The following is a 17876-nucleotide window of genomic DNA, read 5'->3' on the forward strand; positions in this document are numbered from 1 at the left end:
GGCCTCCCAGGTGTGACCGTGGCCTCAGCCCATCTCTTCCACAGGTGGCTGCGCTGCAGCGGCAGATCTTTGACTTCCTGGGCTACCAGTGGGCGCCCATCCTGGCCAACTTCCTGCACATCATGGCGGTCATCCTGGGCATCTTCGGCACCGTGCAGTACCGATCCCGATATCTCATCCTGGTACGGCTCGCCGTCCCCTTCCCAGGCCCACCCCGTCTCTCCCTGCTCCTCCAGCCGGAGGTGTCCCCCCCGCCCCACAACCTTGGTGCTCACTTGGGCTCAATTCCAACCCAGCTGGTGGGAGGATGCTCAGATCCCAGGGCCACTTTCCCCAAAGAGGTCAAGGTTGGTGTTTCTTCCTAGAGATGTTCTCAGGGGAAGAACCCAATTATAAGCTGGATGTACCCTGAGCAAAAATAAGCTCCCCCAGGGCTGGCTCCGTGGCATAGCGCGTTAAGCTGCTGCGTGTGATGCCACTATCCCTTATCTGCACCAGTCTGAGTCTAGGCTGCTCCACTTCTGATCCAGCTCCCTGCTAGTGCACCTGGGAAAGCAGCAGAAGATGGCCCAAGTGCTTGGGACCCTGCCACCCACATGGAACACCCAGATGGAGTTCTGGGCTTCTGGCTTGGGCCTAGCCCAACCCCAGGTGTTGTGGCAATTTGTGGAGTAATCCAGTAGATGGAAGATCTCTCTCTCTGTTTCTTCTCTCTCTCTCTCTCTCTCTCTCTCTCTCTCTCTCTCTCTCATTCTGCCTTTCAAATAAATAAATACACGTTTAAAAGCGATTCCGAATTGGGGCAGGTGCTGTGGTGTAGTAGGATAAGCTTCCTCCTGCAGTGCCAACATGGAGTCCCGGTTGCTCCACTTCCAATCCCGCTCCCTGCTGATGGCCTGGGAAGGCAGTGGAGGATGGCCCAAATTATTGGGCCCTTGTACCCATGTGGGTGGCCCTGAAGAAGCTCCTGGTTTTGAATTGGCCCAGCTCCAGCAATTGCAGCCATTTAGGGAGTGGACCAGCAGATGGAAGATCTCTCTCTCTCTCTCTCTCTCTCTCACTGCCTCTCAAATAAATAAATAAATCTTTACAAAAAAAGAAATTCAGAATCCGTATGTCTGGAGGGTAGAACCAACGAATCTGTTTTTGTTTGTTTTTTTGTTTGTTTGTTTGTTTTTTTAACAGGCAGAGTGGATAGTGAGAGAGAGAGAGAGACAGAGAGAAAGGTCTTCCTTTTGCCATTGGTTCACCCTCCAATGGCCGCCACGGCTGGTGCGCTGCGGCCGGCGCACTGCGCTGATCCGAAGCCAGGAGCCAGGTACTTATCCTGGTCTCCCATGGGGTGCAGAGCCCAAGCACTTGGGCCTTCCCGGGCCACAGCAGAGAGCTGGCCTGGAAGAGGGGCAACCGGGAAAGAATCCGGCGCCCTGACTGGAACTAGAACCTGGTGTGCCGGCACCGCTAGGTGGAGGATTAGCCTATTGAGCTGCGGCGCTGACCTGGAATCTGCATTTTTTAAAAGATTAATTTGATTTGATTTGATTTGATTTGAAAGGCAAAGTGACAGAGAGGGAGAAACAGATCTTTCATCCGCTGATTCACTCCCCAGATGGCCTCAACAGCCAGGGCTGGTCCAGGCCAAATCTAGGAGCCTGGAACTTCATCTGGGTCTCCCACATGGGTGGCAAGGGTACAAGTACTTGGACCATCTTCTGCTGCTTTTCCCAGGCAGATTGGAAGCAGAGCAGCTGGGACTTGAACTGGTGCTCTGATATGAGATGTAGGCATCTCAGGCAGTAGCTTAACACACCATGTAACAATGCTGACCCCAGGAATCTGCAATTTTAATAAAGTCCCTGTGTGATTTTACTAGACCCTGCTGGCCTAACAGTTATGGTTCTCTGAAGAGCAGAGAGAACTGGCTGTCAAAGGTATAGGGTTTGGGTGCTGGCCCTACCTCCCCCTCTGTGTGATCTTAGGAAGCTCAAACCTCCCCTTGACCTTGTTTATTTTGTCTAAGCAGAGGCCTGGGCCTCCCTTGCAGGTCTGTAGTGGGCACTGGATGTGTGTGAGCATTTGTAAACTCCAGCATGCTCTCTGAGTAAGGGACTGTCCTAGTGTCCCCTGCACGGGTCTCCTCAGTCCTCCAGCTCTGTCTCCACTGACACCCCCTCCCCGCTCCCCCAGGCCCCAGGCTGACCCCACCTCTGCTTTCCACAGTATGCAGCCTGGCTGGTGCTCTGGGTGGGCTGGAATGCCTTCATCATCTGCTTCTACCTGGAGGTCGGGCAGCTGTCCCAGGTAAGCCTCAGGCCAGGCAGTGCCAAGGGCAGGCCGGACCTTCCCCCTCCCCTACCCCGGGGCTCCTGGTGTGGTGTGGATCGGGGACGTCCTGTCCTGAAGAGACTTCCCTCTCTCCCTGCATCCAACTAATCTGCGCTCCCCTTTCTTCATGCCCACATTTTTGCTCCTGGCCTCCTCTGTGCATCTCAGAACCAATGACAAAGCAGCTGAGGCCGAGGAGCAGCCTGTGTGCAGATGAGCTGGAGGTCCCAGTTGATCACAAGCTCATAAAAGCCAACAGGAGATGGTGGCCCAGAAAGCTCTCCTGAGACTCCATGACAGAGGTGGACATTCAGAGCAAGGGAGGTGAAAATGCCCTGCACTTTTTACTGTGCGGACAGAGACTTGGGTCCAATTCTGATCCATGCTTTTCAGAGGGGAAAGAAACTACTTAGGGCTTGTTCAGGGACAATTGAGCTTACTGTGTCACATGGGGAAATATTGAAGAAAGTCAGGCCATTTAGCTTGAAAAAGAGCAAAGCCAGAATGACACAAATTCTATTTTTAGATACTCAGGAGGCATAACATGTGGATAAGAGCATTGGCTTCATAACCTGACCCTCTTAGATTCACATCCTAGCTCTTCCATGTCCAGCTGGGTGACCCTGGGTGAGTGGTTTGGGCTCCTTGAACTTCAGCTTCTTCACTCAGTCAGTGGAGACAGAGCTGCACGTGGTTGCTGGGGGGGCGGGTGGATGAGATCACACGTCTGAGTGCTGGGCTCCCAGTCATCCCACAGTGGATCTCTAAATGACTGAAGAAGTGAAAGGATCAACGAACACATGGATGTACACCTTGGGTCAGAACTTCTGATCCAGGTCAGCCCTTCTCCACTCAACACGTGGAAGAGGAACAGGGGTTTGGCCCTGTGGTTGAAACACCGTATCTCACACTGAAGTACATGGGTCTGAGTGCCGGCTCTGGCTCCCCATTCCAGCTTCCTGCTACTGCAGATCCTGGGAGGCAGCCAGTGATGGCTCAAGGAGCTGGGTCCTTCCGCCCAGCTTGGATTGAATTCCTGGCTCCTGGCTTTGGCCTGGCCTAGGCCCTGCTGTTGCAGGCATTTGAGGGGTGAGCCAGCAGGTGGGGAGCTTTTGTCTCTATTTTTCCATCTCTCTCTGCCTTTTAAAACAGATGCAAAGAGGAGAGTTTTCCCCAGGGTCACACACAGAGGAAGCGGTGGAAACTGAATGGGCTGTGCTAGGGCTTGAGTTGAGGGCTTCCCCAATGGCTGGGAAAGTGGACCGGCCAACTCCTGGTGTCCCCTCCAGCCCTGACATGGGCTCCTCTGAGTCAAACACCAGCCCAGTTGCATCTTAGGAATGGAAGCATGCAGCCTGCATGATCATGAAATGCCACCTACTGGCCAGTTATGGATGTGCAGTTCTGACTCCTGGTCCTGTCACTAATCAAGCCCCAGAGCTGCCCCGACAGTCCAGGGGAGAAGCAGGCCTCATGTCAAGTCTTCTGGAGCCTGGGGAGTATTCCCTTCCCTCCCCTGCTCAGTATCCCAGGCCCCTTTGCTCCCAGGATCGGGACTTCATCATGACCTTCAACACATCCCTGCACCGTTCCTGGTGGATGGAGAATGGGCCAGGCTGCCTGGTGACGCCTGTTCTGAATTCCCGCCTGGCCCTGGAGGACCACCATGTCATCTCTGTCACTGGCTGCCTGCTCGACTATCCCTACATCGAAGCCCTCAGCAGCGCGCTGCAGATCTTCCTGGCAGTGAGTCCTTCCATCCCCCACCCCCACACTCCCAGATGTGGGAGCCTCCACCCCAAGCCCTTTCTTTAGCCCTAGTTAAGCAGGAGTGAATCTAGGTCCTGCAGCCTGTCTGGGCTTCTGGTCAGATCTGATTCCATATCTTGCCCCAGCTCCTTTTATGCCTACCCAGCCCCCACTTGGGGAGTGAGCAAGATTAACAAACAGGCTGAGGCACCAGCTGTGAGTCAGTCTTGGGTTTAACGTACCACACGGAGTGGGTGCTGTGGCACAGCAGGTTAAGTCACTTCCTGGGACGCCCACGTCCTATATCAGAATACCTGAGGTTGAGTCCCTCCTCCACTGCCCGTGCACCCTGGGAAGGCAGCAGGTGGTGGCGCAAATGCTTGGGTCTCTGCCACCCATGTGAGAGACTGGGATGGATTTCCTGGCTCCCAGCTTTGACTTGGCCCAGCCCTGGCTTTTGTGCCCAGTGGGAGTGAATTAGCAACAGAGATCACTCGCTGTCTCCCTTCCTCTGTCACTCTGCCTTTCAAAAAAACCAAAAAGTACCATACTCCCACTGTGTGATCTTGTACGTGTCACTCACCCTCACCATGCTTGTCCTTATTCACAGCAATGAGTGACAGTACCAACCTCTTCTAGTTATGAGAATACAAAAATGGCTCCAAGATAGTAGGAGCCGCCCCTCCCCCTTCCACTGAGTAATGACGTGGAGAAGAATCCATGTATCACTGTGTCTACCAGCATGTCAATCCCCGACTTGAAATTTCCATTGTTTATAAGCCAAACAAAAAAACAAAACAAGCAAGCAAACAAAAAATCTTCCAGTTTCTGGGAGGGCCAGCCCTGACCCCAGCACTTCATACCCACAAAATGACACAATTGTCTTTCCAATTAACATGCTAATAAGGCATTGCTCACTTCCAGAAAACAAACACAAAAATAACACGGAGGCTCAAGAGGTAAAATAATTACTTGTCACAGTCACTTTCCCAGGATGGGGAACGGGATCAGGAATGTTGGATTTTAAGGTTCAGTTTATTTTTAGAGATTTACTTTATTTATTTGAAAGACAGAGTTATACAGAGAGAAAGGTCTTCCATCCACTGGTTCACTCCCCAGATGGCCGCAACGGCCAGAGCTGAGCTGATCGGAATCCAGGAGCCAGGAGCTTCCCCCAGGTCTCCCATGTGGATGCAGGGGCCCAAGGACTTGGGCCATCCTCCGCTGCTTTCCCAGGCACATGAGCAGGGAGCTGGATCGGAGGTGGAGCAGCCGGGACTCGAACTGGCCCCATAGGGTTTACCTGCTGTGCCACAACACTGCCCCCTCCCCAAGGTGCAGTGTTTTGAACTTGAAGTTGTTAGGGTCGGGCTTTATCCTGGCAGCGCCCCCCCTCCCTGACTCGTCTCCCCCCACCCTGCCCCCAGCTCTTCGGCTTTGTGTTCGCCTGCTACGTGAGCAAAGTGTTCCTGGAAGAGGAGGACAGCTGTGAGTAAGGCGCCACCGCGCCTCCCTTCCCTTCAGCACCCTGGACAGGGCCCGGGCCGGGCGGGCGGGCGGGAGGGAGCTCAGGGTTGGTTTCCGCTTTGGAGGGGCAGGCGCGGCAGCAGCCGGTGGAGGGGTCTGCGTAGGGAGACGCCACGGCAGCCGCTCCAGCACCACGGGCGCTAACGTTGTCCTGCTCATGCGAGCTCTCGGCCCCTGGTTCGTGCCTGGCTCCCTAGGGCTTCACTCCTTGCAGGGCCGCCCGTTTCGGCCACTTGACCCCTGCTAGCCTGGGCCTCCCCTGGCTTCTCTGGCTCGGCTTCCCGGGGTCGGATTCTTCCTTTCAGGACCCAGCCTGCCATGGTTCGCGCCCCAGCCGGCACGCCCCTAACTGTGCGCCCCTCCCCCTCCGCAGTTGACTTCATCGGCGGCTTCGACTCCTACGGGTACCAGGCGCCCCAGAAGACATCGCATCTGCAGCTGCAGCCTCTGTACACGTGGGTCCTGGCCAGGAGCTGGCTGGGGATGGAAGGGTGGGGTGTGGTGCTGGGGAAGAGGAGAACGGGGGAGCGCAGGGCAGTCGCATCTCTCCGCCCCCATACCTTTGGAGTCCACTGCCTTAACCTGTCTTTGTTTCCTGCAGGTCGGGGTAACTTCTGCCCTACGCCCTTGCAGGCGCTGCGCCCTCGGAGGCTGGACGGACAAGCGCCCGCAGCCGGCTCTGGCCGAGATGGGCTGGCGCGCCCCCTGGCGGCCCGTGGACCGACTGCAGCCTGCGCCGGCCCTACGTGGGTCTGCGGCCAGAGAAGCGGACTTGTGGACTTGGACTTGGCCCTTTGCCGCCTGGACTTGGGGGTGGAGCAACGCGAGGCAGGGGATGGGGATATCGAGATTTGTATTTTTTTTTTAATCTCAGTCTTGGCGTGCGCTGGGGCCTTCCTGCATTCTCCAGTCTCTCCCTTTTACCTTTCACCCAGCACCCTGCCCCTGTCCAGAGAGAGAAGCATCCGGGCAGAGAGTTTCACCCCATGGCACCACACTCATTCACCAGCCCTGGAAGAGCTACTGTGAACTTGGGGCAGGAGTGCTGGGTTCAGGTCGCAGCTCCCTCACCAACTGTGTGGCCTCTGGCAAAGCCTTGCCCACTCTGTGCCTCAGTTACATTGAGTAATTGAAACGATCTCTTAGCAGGTGGACCCTTCTAGCTGCCTCATTTGACTCTCAGTTCCCTGGGCAGAGATTATAATTCCCATTCTGCAGACATGGCCCAGAGGTGTGATTTGCTTGAGGCCACACAGCTGGGCTTTAGGTGGGAGCAGGCCTTGAACAATGTGCTTCCTGTAATTTCAGTCTCCAAAACCCAGTGTCGGGTCTCTGGATTCCACTTCCAACCTCCCACCCCGCCCCTTCCAGCTTGGACACTCCTGAACCCACGTGGTCTCCACCTCACTCACACGCCCGCCACCCTCGTCGACGCCTGTCGTAAAGCAATATGCCCACTTGCTCTCTCACCAGATGGACAGAGCCTAGAGTCCTGAATTCAGCCCGGCCCATGGGGAAGCCATGCTAGATTCAGCCCGTACCCACCCTCAGCAAGCTCCCTCCTCCAGGGAAATTAAGTCACAGCTCAGCACCCCCTCCTGGTCCCTGAGCCAGGCCTGCTGCCCCCATGCTCTGCTCCCTCTTAGCAACTCCACCACCTCCCGGGAGACGGGAGGTCCAGAGCACAAGGGCTGGTCGGCACCGCCTGACACCCGTGTCTGCACATCACCAGCGTTTGCCACCACTCCAGGGCCCAGAAGTGACCTCTCCCAATCCCAGAGGCATTTTAGAGGGGTGGGGGGATGGGCAGTAGGGGGTCAGAAGGGCCAACACCCCCACCCTTCCTTAGGGGCAGGGAGAGGTGAGAGCTCTCTCTGCCAGCCCTCCTCCAGAGCCACCCCCGGGGACTCTGCACACTGGCTGGTGTCCGAAATCCTGAGGACCAGGCCTCAGCGTCCCGATCTGCAGAACAGGAGCAGCCCTGGGAGGCGCTGGGGAAAGGAGGGGAGTCCAGATGGTGCGGGTGCTTTGTGTACCTGGGCCTATCTGTGGTCACCTCCCCCCTCCTTGTCTCCACCCTTCCATCTATCCTGAACTAGAACGCCAGCCCCACCCCGCCCCGCCATCCGCACCCGCAGGCTAACCCGTCAGTCCCAGGCCATCCTCTGGCCACCACAGGCACCAGGTTCCAGACTCAGCCAGGTCAGCCGGTGGGGCCAGCGCCGCCTCCAGCTCTCGCGTCTCCACCCCTCCTCCACTGGCAGGTTTAGCCACTGGTGCTTTGAAGCCTTTCGTTTTTATAAATGGTCTTTGCCGGGGGGCCCTTGCCAGGTGGGGAGTGCGCCCCGGGTTTCTGTGCAGGTGGCTTGATTAAAGATGATGTTTTCTTCTCTGCCTTCCTGTCCTGCCCTCTGGGTCTGCATCTATTGATAAGCTTTATTTTGATCCCCCAAATTTGAAATCAACACATAGTTTTGCTTGCTTGTTTTCTTTTTTTAAGGTTTATGTATGTATTTATTTGAAAGTCACAGTCACAGAGACAGAGAGAGAGGTCTTCCATCTGATGGTTCACTCCCCAAATGGCCACAGTGGCCAGAGCTGAGCCAGGCCAGAGCCGGGAGTTTCATCCTGGTCTCCCACATGGGTGCAGGGTCCCAAGCACTTGGGCCATCTTCCACTGCTTCCTCAGGCCTTTAGCAGGGAGCAGAATTGGAAGTGGAGCAGCTGGAACTCTGGAACTTAAACCAGCGCCTATATAAGATGCTGGCATCACAGGTGGTGTTCCCCACTGTGTCACAACACCAGCCCCAGTTTTTTCATAATATTCACCTTTTGTGAAGTTTTTAAAGACCCCCTTGTATTCACAGATTTCATTTTTTTGCACCAAAATAAATTTAATTCCATTTCCACGAACCTTTTGATATCTTTCCAACGATAGTCAAGTCTTTCCAAATGTATACACATATTCCTTTTTCCCCTCCCTTTTCACATTGTATTCTACTTACTCTTCAAGCGCTTGCTGCTTTCACTCGACTCTGGTTCCTGGCAATCCTCCTGCAAGGATGCCTGTGGCTCTGCCTCTGCTCTTCCTCGGCGTCTGATCCCAGGCAGCAGAAGGCTCCGGGTCTGTTCTACACACCCCTGCGGACCACTCCTGACCATCGGGGGTGGGGGGATGGGGGCCAGAGGAAACCGGGCCCTAGGCACCACCTTCAGGGAGCTCGCCATCTAGCGGGAGCGCGCTGTGTGGGCAGTGGGTGCCGCCGCCGGGCGGTCAGTGCTGAGGACACAGCGTAGCTGTTGACAGCTCAGAAGCCAGAGTGCGTGCAGCAGGCAGGACAATGGCAGGGCAAAGATGTGGTCGCAGGAGAACACGTGTCCGGGCCAAGGAAAGTAGGAAGCGAAGTAGTTTGGAGGAAGCCTTGCTGGGAGCATGCGCGCCATCAGTTTACTGTCACAGCTTCAGATCAGGGCTGTTTCTCGCGCAGAGTTCTATAAAAGCCCGCGGGGCTGGGGGCTGGGGTCTGCAGGGCTGGGGGCTGGGGTCCGCGGGGCTGGGGGCTGGGGTCCGCAGGGCTGCATCTTTCCCCGCGGCTCCAGGGGAGAAGCTGTTTGTGGCTTTTCCTCCGAGGCTGCTCGCCTTTCTTGGCTCCGGGCCTCCCTTCTCCATCCTTGAACCCATCCCAGCTCTGGCCGTTCTTCCCTGGCCACATCTCTCACCACGGCCAGAAAAGCTGCTCCACTTTTTTTCAAGACGTACTTTTGTTTACTTGAAAGAATTACAGAGAAGAGAGATTGTTCCATCTGCTGGCTCACTCCCCAAATGGCCACAACGGCCAGGGCTGTGGCCAGGCTGAAGCCAGGAGCCTGGAACTCCATCTGAGTCTCCCAGGTGGGTGACAGGGGCCCACGCAATGGGACCATCTTCTGCTGTCTTCCCAGGCACATTAGCAGGGCGCTGGGCAGGAAGTGGAGTGGGGGGGACTCGTTCGTATGGGATGCCGGCATCTCAAGCAGCAGTTTAACCCGCTGTGCCACAACGCCGGCCCCGGCGACTCCACTTCTAAGAACTCTGTTGTTAGATTGGGCCCAAGCAAATAGCCCAGGCTGACCCCTCTGTCTCACAGCCCTGAAAGCAGTCACATCTGCAAAGTGACTTGTGCAGCAGTCACAGCTTCCAGGGATTAGAACGTGGAGCGTTGCTTCTACTTCTTCTTTTTTTAAATTTACTTATTTGAGAGACAGAGCGCTTCCCTCAGCTGGTTCACTCCCCAGATGCTCTCAAGAGCTGAGATGGGGCCAAGCCAAAGCCAGGAGCCAGGAACTCGATCCCGGTCTCCTGGCAAGAATCCGATTAGCTATGACTGCTGCTTCCCCGGGGTCTGTGCCTGCAGGAAGTTGGAGCAGAGAGCAGGCACCGTGACACGGCATGTGGGCACCCTAACCTGCGCCTTAAGTGCGAGGCTGAACCCCTGTCCCAGCATGTGGACGTCCCCAGGGAAGGAGTTGTGTCTGGCTCAGAGTGGCTGAACGTCAAATTGGGGTGCAGAAGCCCAGTGTAATGGCAATGGGGAACATTTCTATGCTTTTTTTTTTTTAATGTGATTGACTGATTTATTTGAGAGAAAAACTGCTCAGTACTGGTTCACTCCCCAAATGCCCGCGATAGCTGGGTCTGGGCTGGGGCAAAAGTGGGAAGTTGGAAGCTCAATGCAGCTCTCCCCATATGTGGCAGGAACTCAGTTATTTGAGCCACAATGATTGCCTCCCAAGGTCTGCACGAGCTGGAGTCAGGGTGTCGAACCCAAGCACTTAACGATGGGATACAGGTGTCTTAATCCCTAGGCTAAAACGCCTGCTCCTTGAAGACTTTTGAACCGTCCTTTCGAGGGGATTGGCAGGGCTGCTGGCACAACGTGGGGAGCAGTGAAGTCTGCAGGAGGCCTGGCTTTCTCACTTCTGTCTGGGAGCAGGAGTGAGTTCTTGGGGGCAGGTGGGTGGTGATGAGCTCAGTGGTCATTGATGAGCTGTGTAAACTCTGACGTGGAGGCAGACCTGGGTTACAGTGCCACTGGTCAGGCTGATCCTTCCACGGAGGCAGAGAGCCCCCCCCCGGGGGGGGCTATCTCCAGCAACCTCTGCACATTAGAATAATCTCAGTAGGACCATCTTCCAATAACTGCTGAGTCAGCAAGGTGCCCAAGGGGGGGGGGGCACACTTTTTTTTAAAGCAAAACAAATTGTGCATTGCCCCAGAGGCAGTTGATAAACACGTAGTCTACTGGGATTACAGACAACTGCTTGTTTTCTTTTTCCCTCAGTGCATTGGGATTTGGATCTTGCAACTTTTGTAAGATTGGTCCTTGTGCCAAGGCCTCATTGCATTCCCAGAATGTTCCGTGCTCCCAGAGGCCTGGGTGGTGTTTCTCAATATTGGAGACCAAAAGAATCTCTTAGAAACCAGATTCCTGAGCTCCAGTCACCCGGAGGTGCACTGACTCCAGTGTCTCCAGGGCAGTGACGGGAATCTGTGTTTTCCCCCAGTGTCCCCAGGTGCTCCAGGTTTGGAAAATAGCCCCGGTGACCAGGCGGCCACAGAGTTTTTGAAAGTGCACTGACCCTATCATTATGGATGCCCAGGCAAACTGCACCTGCCGGCGCCCTGATGTCTAGAGGTGGATTTAAGGAATGTTGATTGAGAGATGAACTGCATTTTCTACTGACAGTCGTACAAACCCCCCATCACTCACCATTGAGGGGGTGAATATAGATGGAGAGGAGGGCCGATGGCCTCTTTCCAGGTCTTGGGGTGAGTGACCCAGCGGAGGCCAAGGCAGGAGGGAAATCAGGGCGCTGGGACAAAGCAACACCAGAGTGTTCTCTGCTTTGCTGGCTTCGTTCTCTGCTAAGAAGTAAGGATCAAAGGGCCAGCGCTGCGGTGCTGTGGCACAGGGGGTTAAAGCCCTGGCCTGAAGCGCCAGCATCCCATATGGGTGCCGGTTCTAGTCCTGGCTGCTCCTCTTCCAAGCCAGCTCTCTGCTATGGTCTGGGATAGCAGTAGAAGATGGCCCAAGTGCTTGGGTTCCTGTACCATAGTGGGAGACCTGGAAGAAGCTCCTGGCTCCTGGCTCCTGGCTCCTGGCTCCTGGCTTCGGATCGGCGCAGCTGCGGCCATTGCAGCCATCTGGGGAGTGAACCAGTGGATGGAAGATCTCTCTCTCTGTCTCTTCCTTCCTCTGTAACGCTTTCAAATAAATAAAATAATAAAAATAAATATTAAAAAAAAAGAAGTAAGGATTGAGCACCTGCTGTGTTCCACGCCCTGTTTCAGATGCAGATACCAGGGCTAAAGCAATGAGCATGACAGACAAGGCCAGGATCCTCTGTCTCTTTCAGCTCACTTTCTAGATTGAATTCACTCTTTTAAAAATATTTGCTTGAAAGAGTGACAGAGACGGAGCTCTTCCATCTACTGGTTCATTCCTCAAGTGCCCACAACAGCTAGGATTGGGCCAGGCCAGAGCCAGGAGCCAGGAATTCTGTCCAGTTCTCCCGCATGGGTGGCAGGAACTCAAGGGCACGTTAGCATGGAGCTGGATTGGAAGCAGAGTTGCTGGGACTCTGCAACGGCCAGGCCGAACCAGGAGCCAGGAGCTTTTTCCATGTCTTCCATATGGTGCAGGGGCCCAAGTACTTGGGCCATCCTCTGCTGCTTTTCCAGGCACATTAGCAGATTGGAGCAGCCAGGACTCGAACCAGCTCCTATAAGGGATGCCGGCACTGCAGACAGCAGCTTAACCTGCTGTGCCACAGGATCCCAGCTCCATCGCTTCCTATCCAATGTGCTGCTAATGCGTACCCTGGGAGACAGTGGTGATGGCTTAAGTGGTTGGGTCCCTGCCACTCACTTGGGAGACCCAGATGAAGCTCTTGGCTCCTGGCTTCACACTGGCCCAGCCCTGGCTGTTGCAGCCATTTGGGGAGTGAAGAGTGGCTAAAAGTTTTCTCTTTCTGTGTCTGTCTCTAACTTTGCCTTTCAAATAGAATGAAAATAAATAATTTTTTAAACATACTTAGGCCAGGGCTGCAGGTGCAGGGAGCGCTCTCAGGGTTGCTGGATGGCACTGGCTCTTGGCAGGAGGCTGCAGGGTTCTCCATTGGGCTGCTTGAGTGTGCTTACAACGTGGCAGCCAGCCCACCCCACAGCACGTGACCCAGAAGAGCAAGGGAGCAAGATGCCAAGGGGCCAGTACTGTAGTACAGCAGGGGGAGCCGCTGCCTGGGATGCCAGTGTCCCCTTTGGGGGCTGGTTCGAGTCCCAGCTTCTCCACTTCAATCTAGCTCCCTGCTAAGGGACCTGGGAAAGCAGCAAAAGATGGCCGAGTGTTCCAGCCCTTGCCACCCACACGGGAGATCCGGGTTGAGTTCCAAGCTCCTGGCTCCAGCTGTTGTGGCTGCTTGGGGGTGAACCAGTGGATGGAAGACCTCTGTCACTGACTTTCAAGTAAATAGACAGGCAGAATGGACAGTGAGAGAGAGAGAGAGAAAGGTCTTCCTTTGCCGTTGGCTCACCCTCCAATGGCCGCCGCGGGCTGCACACTGTGGCCGGTGCACCGTGCTAATCTGAAGGCAGGAGCCAGGTGCTTCTCCTGGTCTCCCATGCGGGTGCAGGGCCAAGGACTTGGGCCATCCTCCACTGCACTCCCTGGCCACAGCAGAGAGCTGGCCTGGAAGAGGGGCAACTGGGACAGAATCCGGCACTCCGACTGGGACTAGAACCCGGTGTGCTGGTGCTGCAGGCAGAGGATTAGCCGGCCGTAATAGATCTTCAAAGAAAGAAGGCCAGGAAGTGTGGCTCTCGGAGGCCACACGCCATCACTGCCACCATCGTCTGTCCCTCGGAAGTAGCCAGTGAGTCCTGTCCACACTGAGGGCAGAGCGAGGCCGCTCCACCTCTGGAGGGGAGGGCTGTCAAAGAGCCTTGGATGTATTTATTCATTTATTATTTATTTATGGACATACTTTAAAGCCACCACAGCAATTCTGATTAGTGTTCTAAGGCCCCTATATTAAGAAAAGTGAACAGGTGCTTGGAGGAAGTAGATGCTTTCTCTCCTCTCCTCCCCTCTCCTCCCCTCCCCTCTCCTCCCCTCCCCTGCCCTCCCCTCCCCCCCCCCCCGCCCTCTCCCCTCCTCTCCTCTCCTCTCCTCTCCTGCCTGTGAGCCTGGGGAAGGGAGGAGCGGGTCGGGCGGGGGGGAACGCTCTGGGAGGAGCCTGCGGAGGAGCGCCCAGGAGCAGGTTCGGCGAGCCCCAGGCATGTCTGCTGCTGTCCCCACGTGTCTGTGCTCTGGTAGATCACATCCAGTCCCTAGTCCTGGACAGACTCTGCGTCCTGGATGAGAGAGATGTAATGCAAAAACCACAGAGGGGCGGGGCTGCTGTGCGGTTAGAGCCCTGCTGTGGATCTCTGCACCCCGCATCGAAGAGCCTGGTTTCAGTCTCAGCTCCACTCCCGCGAGCCAGCTTCCTGCACCTGCACACGCTGGGAGGCAGCAGGTGATGGCTCAAGTGCTTGGTCCCTGCTACCCATGTAGGAGACCTGGATTGCGTTCCTGGCTTCAGTCAGGCCCAGTTTCCATTGTTAAGTATTTCAGGAGTGAACCCATCTCTTTTTCTCTATATCTTTCTGCCTTTCAAATAAATTAATTAAATAAAAAGTAAAGAAAAACCTGATGAGGTGGGGTAATGGTAGTATGATTCCAGAACAGGGTGGAGAATCATGGTGGAAACACAGAAGAAGGCAATCAAGGGAGGCTTCACCAAAGAGGCAGCACTTGAACTGAGACTGGAAGGATGTGTGGACACAACTTCTCCAAAGGCATACGCGTGAGAGAGCCCAGCATGTCTGGGGAATTGCAGGGTTCAAACGAACCTGAGAGCATTTAGCGGGATCCCCATTGTGTCTCTTAAATATAGCAATAGCCCATGTTACTAGTAATAGTAATTACTAATAATAGCAATAGCCGATGTTATTAATAATAGCAATAAACAATGCTACTAATAATAGTAATACTTACTAATAACAGCAATAGCCAATGTTACTAGCAATAGTAACAATTACTAATAATGGCAGTAGGCAATGTTTTCAAGGGCTACCCACTTGCCAGACATGTGCCCAGCACTGTGTCTGCACCGTGTCCGAGCCAATTCTCGCAGCAGCGCCGCGAGGCGGTTACTGGTATTGGCCAGTGTTCCTAAATGAGGAAACTGGGACTAGCGAGGTGCCGGTACCAAGTCCAAGGTCACAGAGCGAGCAAACTGCAGGGCTTAGACCTGAATCCTAAGTTTCTGACTACAATCCTGCACTTCTAGCCTCTGCGTTGTACTGTGTCTACACTGCTAAGTGGTCTTGCAGCCTCAGCACGCACACCCCTAGTGCCAGGAAGCCCCTGAGCTCTGGCAAGGACCTAGGGGCTGTGGGATCTTTCATGCCCCTCTCAGCCCTGGCAAAGCCAACAGCCTACTTGCGGTCAGAGGTCAACAGACCAAAGACAGACACTTTATCATATTTCAGGCCAGCCAGCACTTGCTGAATTTCAATCCAATGCCATTTATCCAAAGAGCTCTGGTTGGAGGCAGACAGCAGGGCAGCAGGTGGCAGCAGGGGCTGGAGGAGGAGCAACCTCTTGCAGGCGGGACCTCAGGGTGGACCTCCTGGGCTGACCCCAGGGAAGGGCATCGTTTTCTCTACGCCAGCGTTTCTCAAAGTCAGCAGGATTGGCACTCTGGGTGGAGAGCCCTGTGGGGGACTGGCTGTCCCCTGTAGGCTCCTGACTCTGCCCACAGGATTCCCTGAGCTGTGACAACTGACTGTGTCTCGAGACATTGCCCAGTGACCCTGGGGAGCAAAACTACCCCTGGCAGAAGAATCAAGTGAGCAAAGTTCTTCATGGGGGAAGAGTGAGGCTGGATAAAACCTGAACTTGAGCCTCATTGTTCTCATCTGTAAAATGGCACACTTCAGACTGCTCGTGATCATTAGAAGAGAGCACCTGCGAAACGCCTGACACGGGAGGCCCCCAACAGCGTTTGTCCCCTCCCTGTGGAGGAGAATGGCAACTCCCAACCCCCAGGCTCAGCAAAATAAGGGCTCTTCTGAGACTATGGTCTGTGATTCCTGAACTGGGGCCTCAGTGTTTCTGCCTTTGAAATGGCATTGTAGGCCGGTGCCGGGTAGATGCCTACAGTGCCGGCGTCCCATATGGACACTGGTTTGAGTCCCGGCTCTCTGCTGTGACCTGGGAAAGCAGTAGAAGATGGCCCAAGATCTCCCTGCACCCGCATGGGAGACGCGGAAGAGGCTCCTGGCTCCTGGCTTCAGATTGTCCCAGCTCTGGCCATTGAAGCCATTTGGGGAGTGAACCAGCGGATGGAAGACCTCTTTCTCTCTCTCTCTCTCTCTCTCTCTCTCTCTCTCTCTCTCTCTCTCTCTCCTTGCCTTTCCTTCTCTCTCTGTGAAACTCAAACTTGCAAGTAAATAAATATATCTTTTTTAAAAAGTGGCATTGTAGTGAAGGGAGAAACGTTGACCAGATCGAGAGCTCCTGAGTTTTAAAATTGCTACCCTCTGGCGAGGGACTTTGGCCCAGCAGTTAAGATGATGCTTCGGACACCTGCCTCCCGTATCCACGGAGTGCCTGGGTTCAAGTCCTGGCTCTGCTTCCGATTCCAGCTTCCTGCTGATGGGCACGCTGGGAGGCAGCAGGTGAGGGCTCACGTCCTTGGGTCCCTGCCGCCCACGTGGAGACCTGGGTTGCGTTCCTTCCTGGTCCCAAGGCATTTGGGGAGGGAACCAATGAAATGAGGGCTCCCTCTGTGTCTGTCTTTGTCTCCCTCTGCTACTCAAATAATACAAATTTTTTAAAATTCCACCCTCATCCAGGTACCATTTTTAAAAAGATTTATTCATTTACTTAGAATGAGAGAGAGAGAGAGAGAGAGAGAGAGAGAGATTTTTCGTAACTGGTTCACCCCACAAAGGACCGCAACAGTCAGGACTAGGCCGGGCCAAAGGCAAGAGCCAGGAGCTTCATCCGGGTCTCCCACATGGGTTCAGAGGCCCAAGCACTTGGGCCATCCTGCGCTGCTCTCCCAGGCCATAGCAGAGCGCTGGATTGGAAATGGAGCAGCTGGGCCTCAAACTGGGGCCTATATGGGATGACGTTACAGAAGACAGCTTAACCTGCTGCACCGTAGCGCCGGCCCCAGGTACCATTTTAAAAGACAGAGCATTGATGAATAATCCGTTCATTTCCTATTTGTCAAGGACAGTGCTCCCAGCTCTGTGGGACAGGACTCCACACACGACCTCCTGGGCAGTTATCGCCTTAGCCCCAGGTGGACTCCTGCTGACGCGAGCAACTTCCTCCCCGGAACCTGCGCGATGGTTCTCTGGCTTTCAGCAATCCCGGAACAGGGGACTCCAGTCTGCCATCCGAGGGTCCCAGAATCTGATTTGGACCCGCAGCTTGAGCTGTGAGCCAGCGGGGTGGGCACAGTGAACACATCCTGTCTACACCTCTCTCTACCTTCCTGGTATCCTGTCCTCATGTCCAGGGGTCCTTGGTGCCCCGGGGACACGTGAGGGAGAAGGAGATGAAGCCGTGGGGGCCAGCAGGACAGGTGACCGCTGATGGGAGGGAAATAATGACCATTAAACTCTCACCAGGCCCTTACAGCATGCACGGCGGACGCTGCCTCCTGTGAAGCAGCCCTGTGAAGCAGCTGCTGGCAATTCCCATTTTACAGATGAGGAAACTGAGGCCCAGAGGCATTATTAAAAATGACACAGGTGGTAAAATTCATGGGAAGGTAATGCCTGTTTGTTGAGTGCCTCACTGGGTGCTTCTATAAGCAGCATGTTCCATCTTCTCTGTCCTCTCCAGCCCATTGCACCTGCTAGCAGGGCTCTCTCCCATCTCCACTACCTTCCTCTGACCCCAGAAACACAGCAACTCCTGCCACTGCCTCCAGACATCCAGACTCGGATGAGACCACCCCTCCCTGCCGCTCAGTGGGCCCTCTGCCCCCGGCAGCCTGCGGCCATGTCCTCCTGAGTGCCTGGCCAGCCTGCTGCCCAGCCAGGGTCCTGTCTCCCGCTGCTTTCTTGGTCTGGGCCTGGGAACAGCATGGGTTCTTAGACCAGGATTTAGCCACTTCCTAACTGGATAACCGTGGCCCGCTCATTGGATCCAGGAGGGGACTTGTTCTCTCCC

The 17876-nt window shown here is 55.0% G+C and overlaps 1 protein-coding gene across 5 annotated transcripts in view; it reads left to right on the forward strand.

Moving 5' to 3' along the window:
* The window catches only part of NKAIN1 (sodium/potassium transporting ATPase interacting 1), a 58549-nt gene extending 50553 nt beyond the window's left edge, over nt 1-7996 (forward strand). The window contains exons 2-7 of one of the 5 annotated variants that reach the window (XM_051856760.2): nt 45-182; nt 2221-2301; nt 3850-4071; nt 5502-5562; nt 5975-6056; nt 6203-7996. In XM_051856760.2, coding sequence (XP_051712720.1) covers nt 45-182; nt 2221-2301; nt 3850-4071; nt 5502-5562; nt 5975-6056; nt 6203-6212 — 594 coding nt within the window. In that variant the 3' untranslated portion in view covers nt 6213-7996. The remainder of the gene's footprint in view (nt 1-44; nt 183-2220; nt 2302-3849; nt 4072-5501; nt 5563-5974; nt 6057-6202) is intronic. The other 4 variants (XM_051856761.2, XM_051856762.2, XM_051856763.2 and 1 more) reach the window with 4 other exon arrangements.
* The last annotated feature ends 9880 nt before the right edge of the window (nt 7997-17876 follow it).

The sequence above is a fragment of the Oryctolagus cuniculus genome, chromosome 7 (assembly GCF_964237555.1).
Source record: "Oryctolagus cuniculus chromosome 7, mOryCun1.1, whole genome shotgun sequence".
NCBI lineage: Eukaryota > Metazoa > Chordata > Mammalia > Lagomorpha > Leporidae > Oryctolagus > Oryctolagus cuniculus.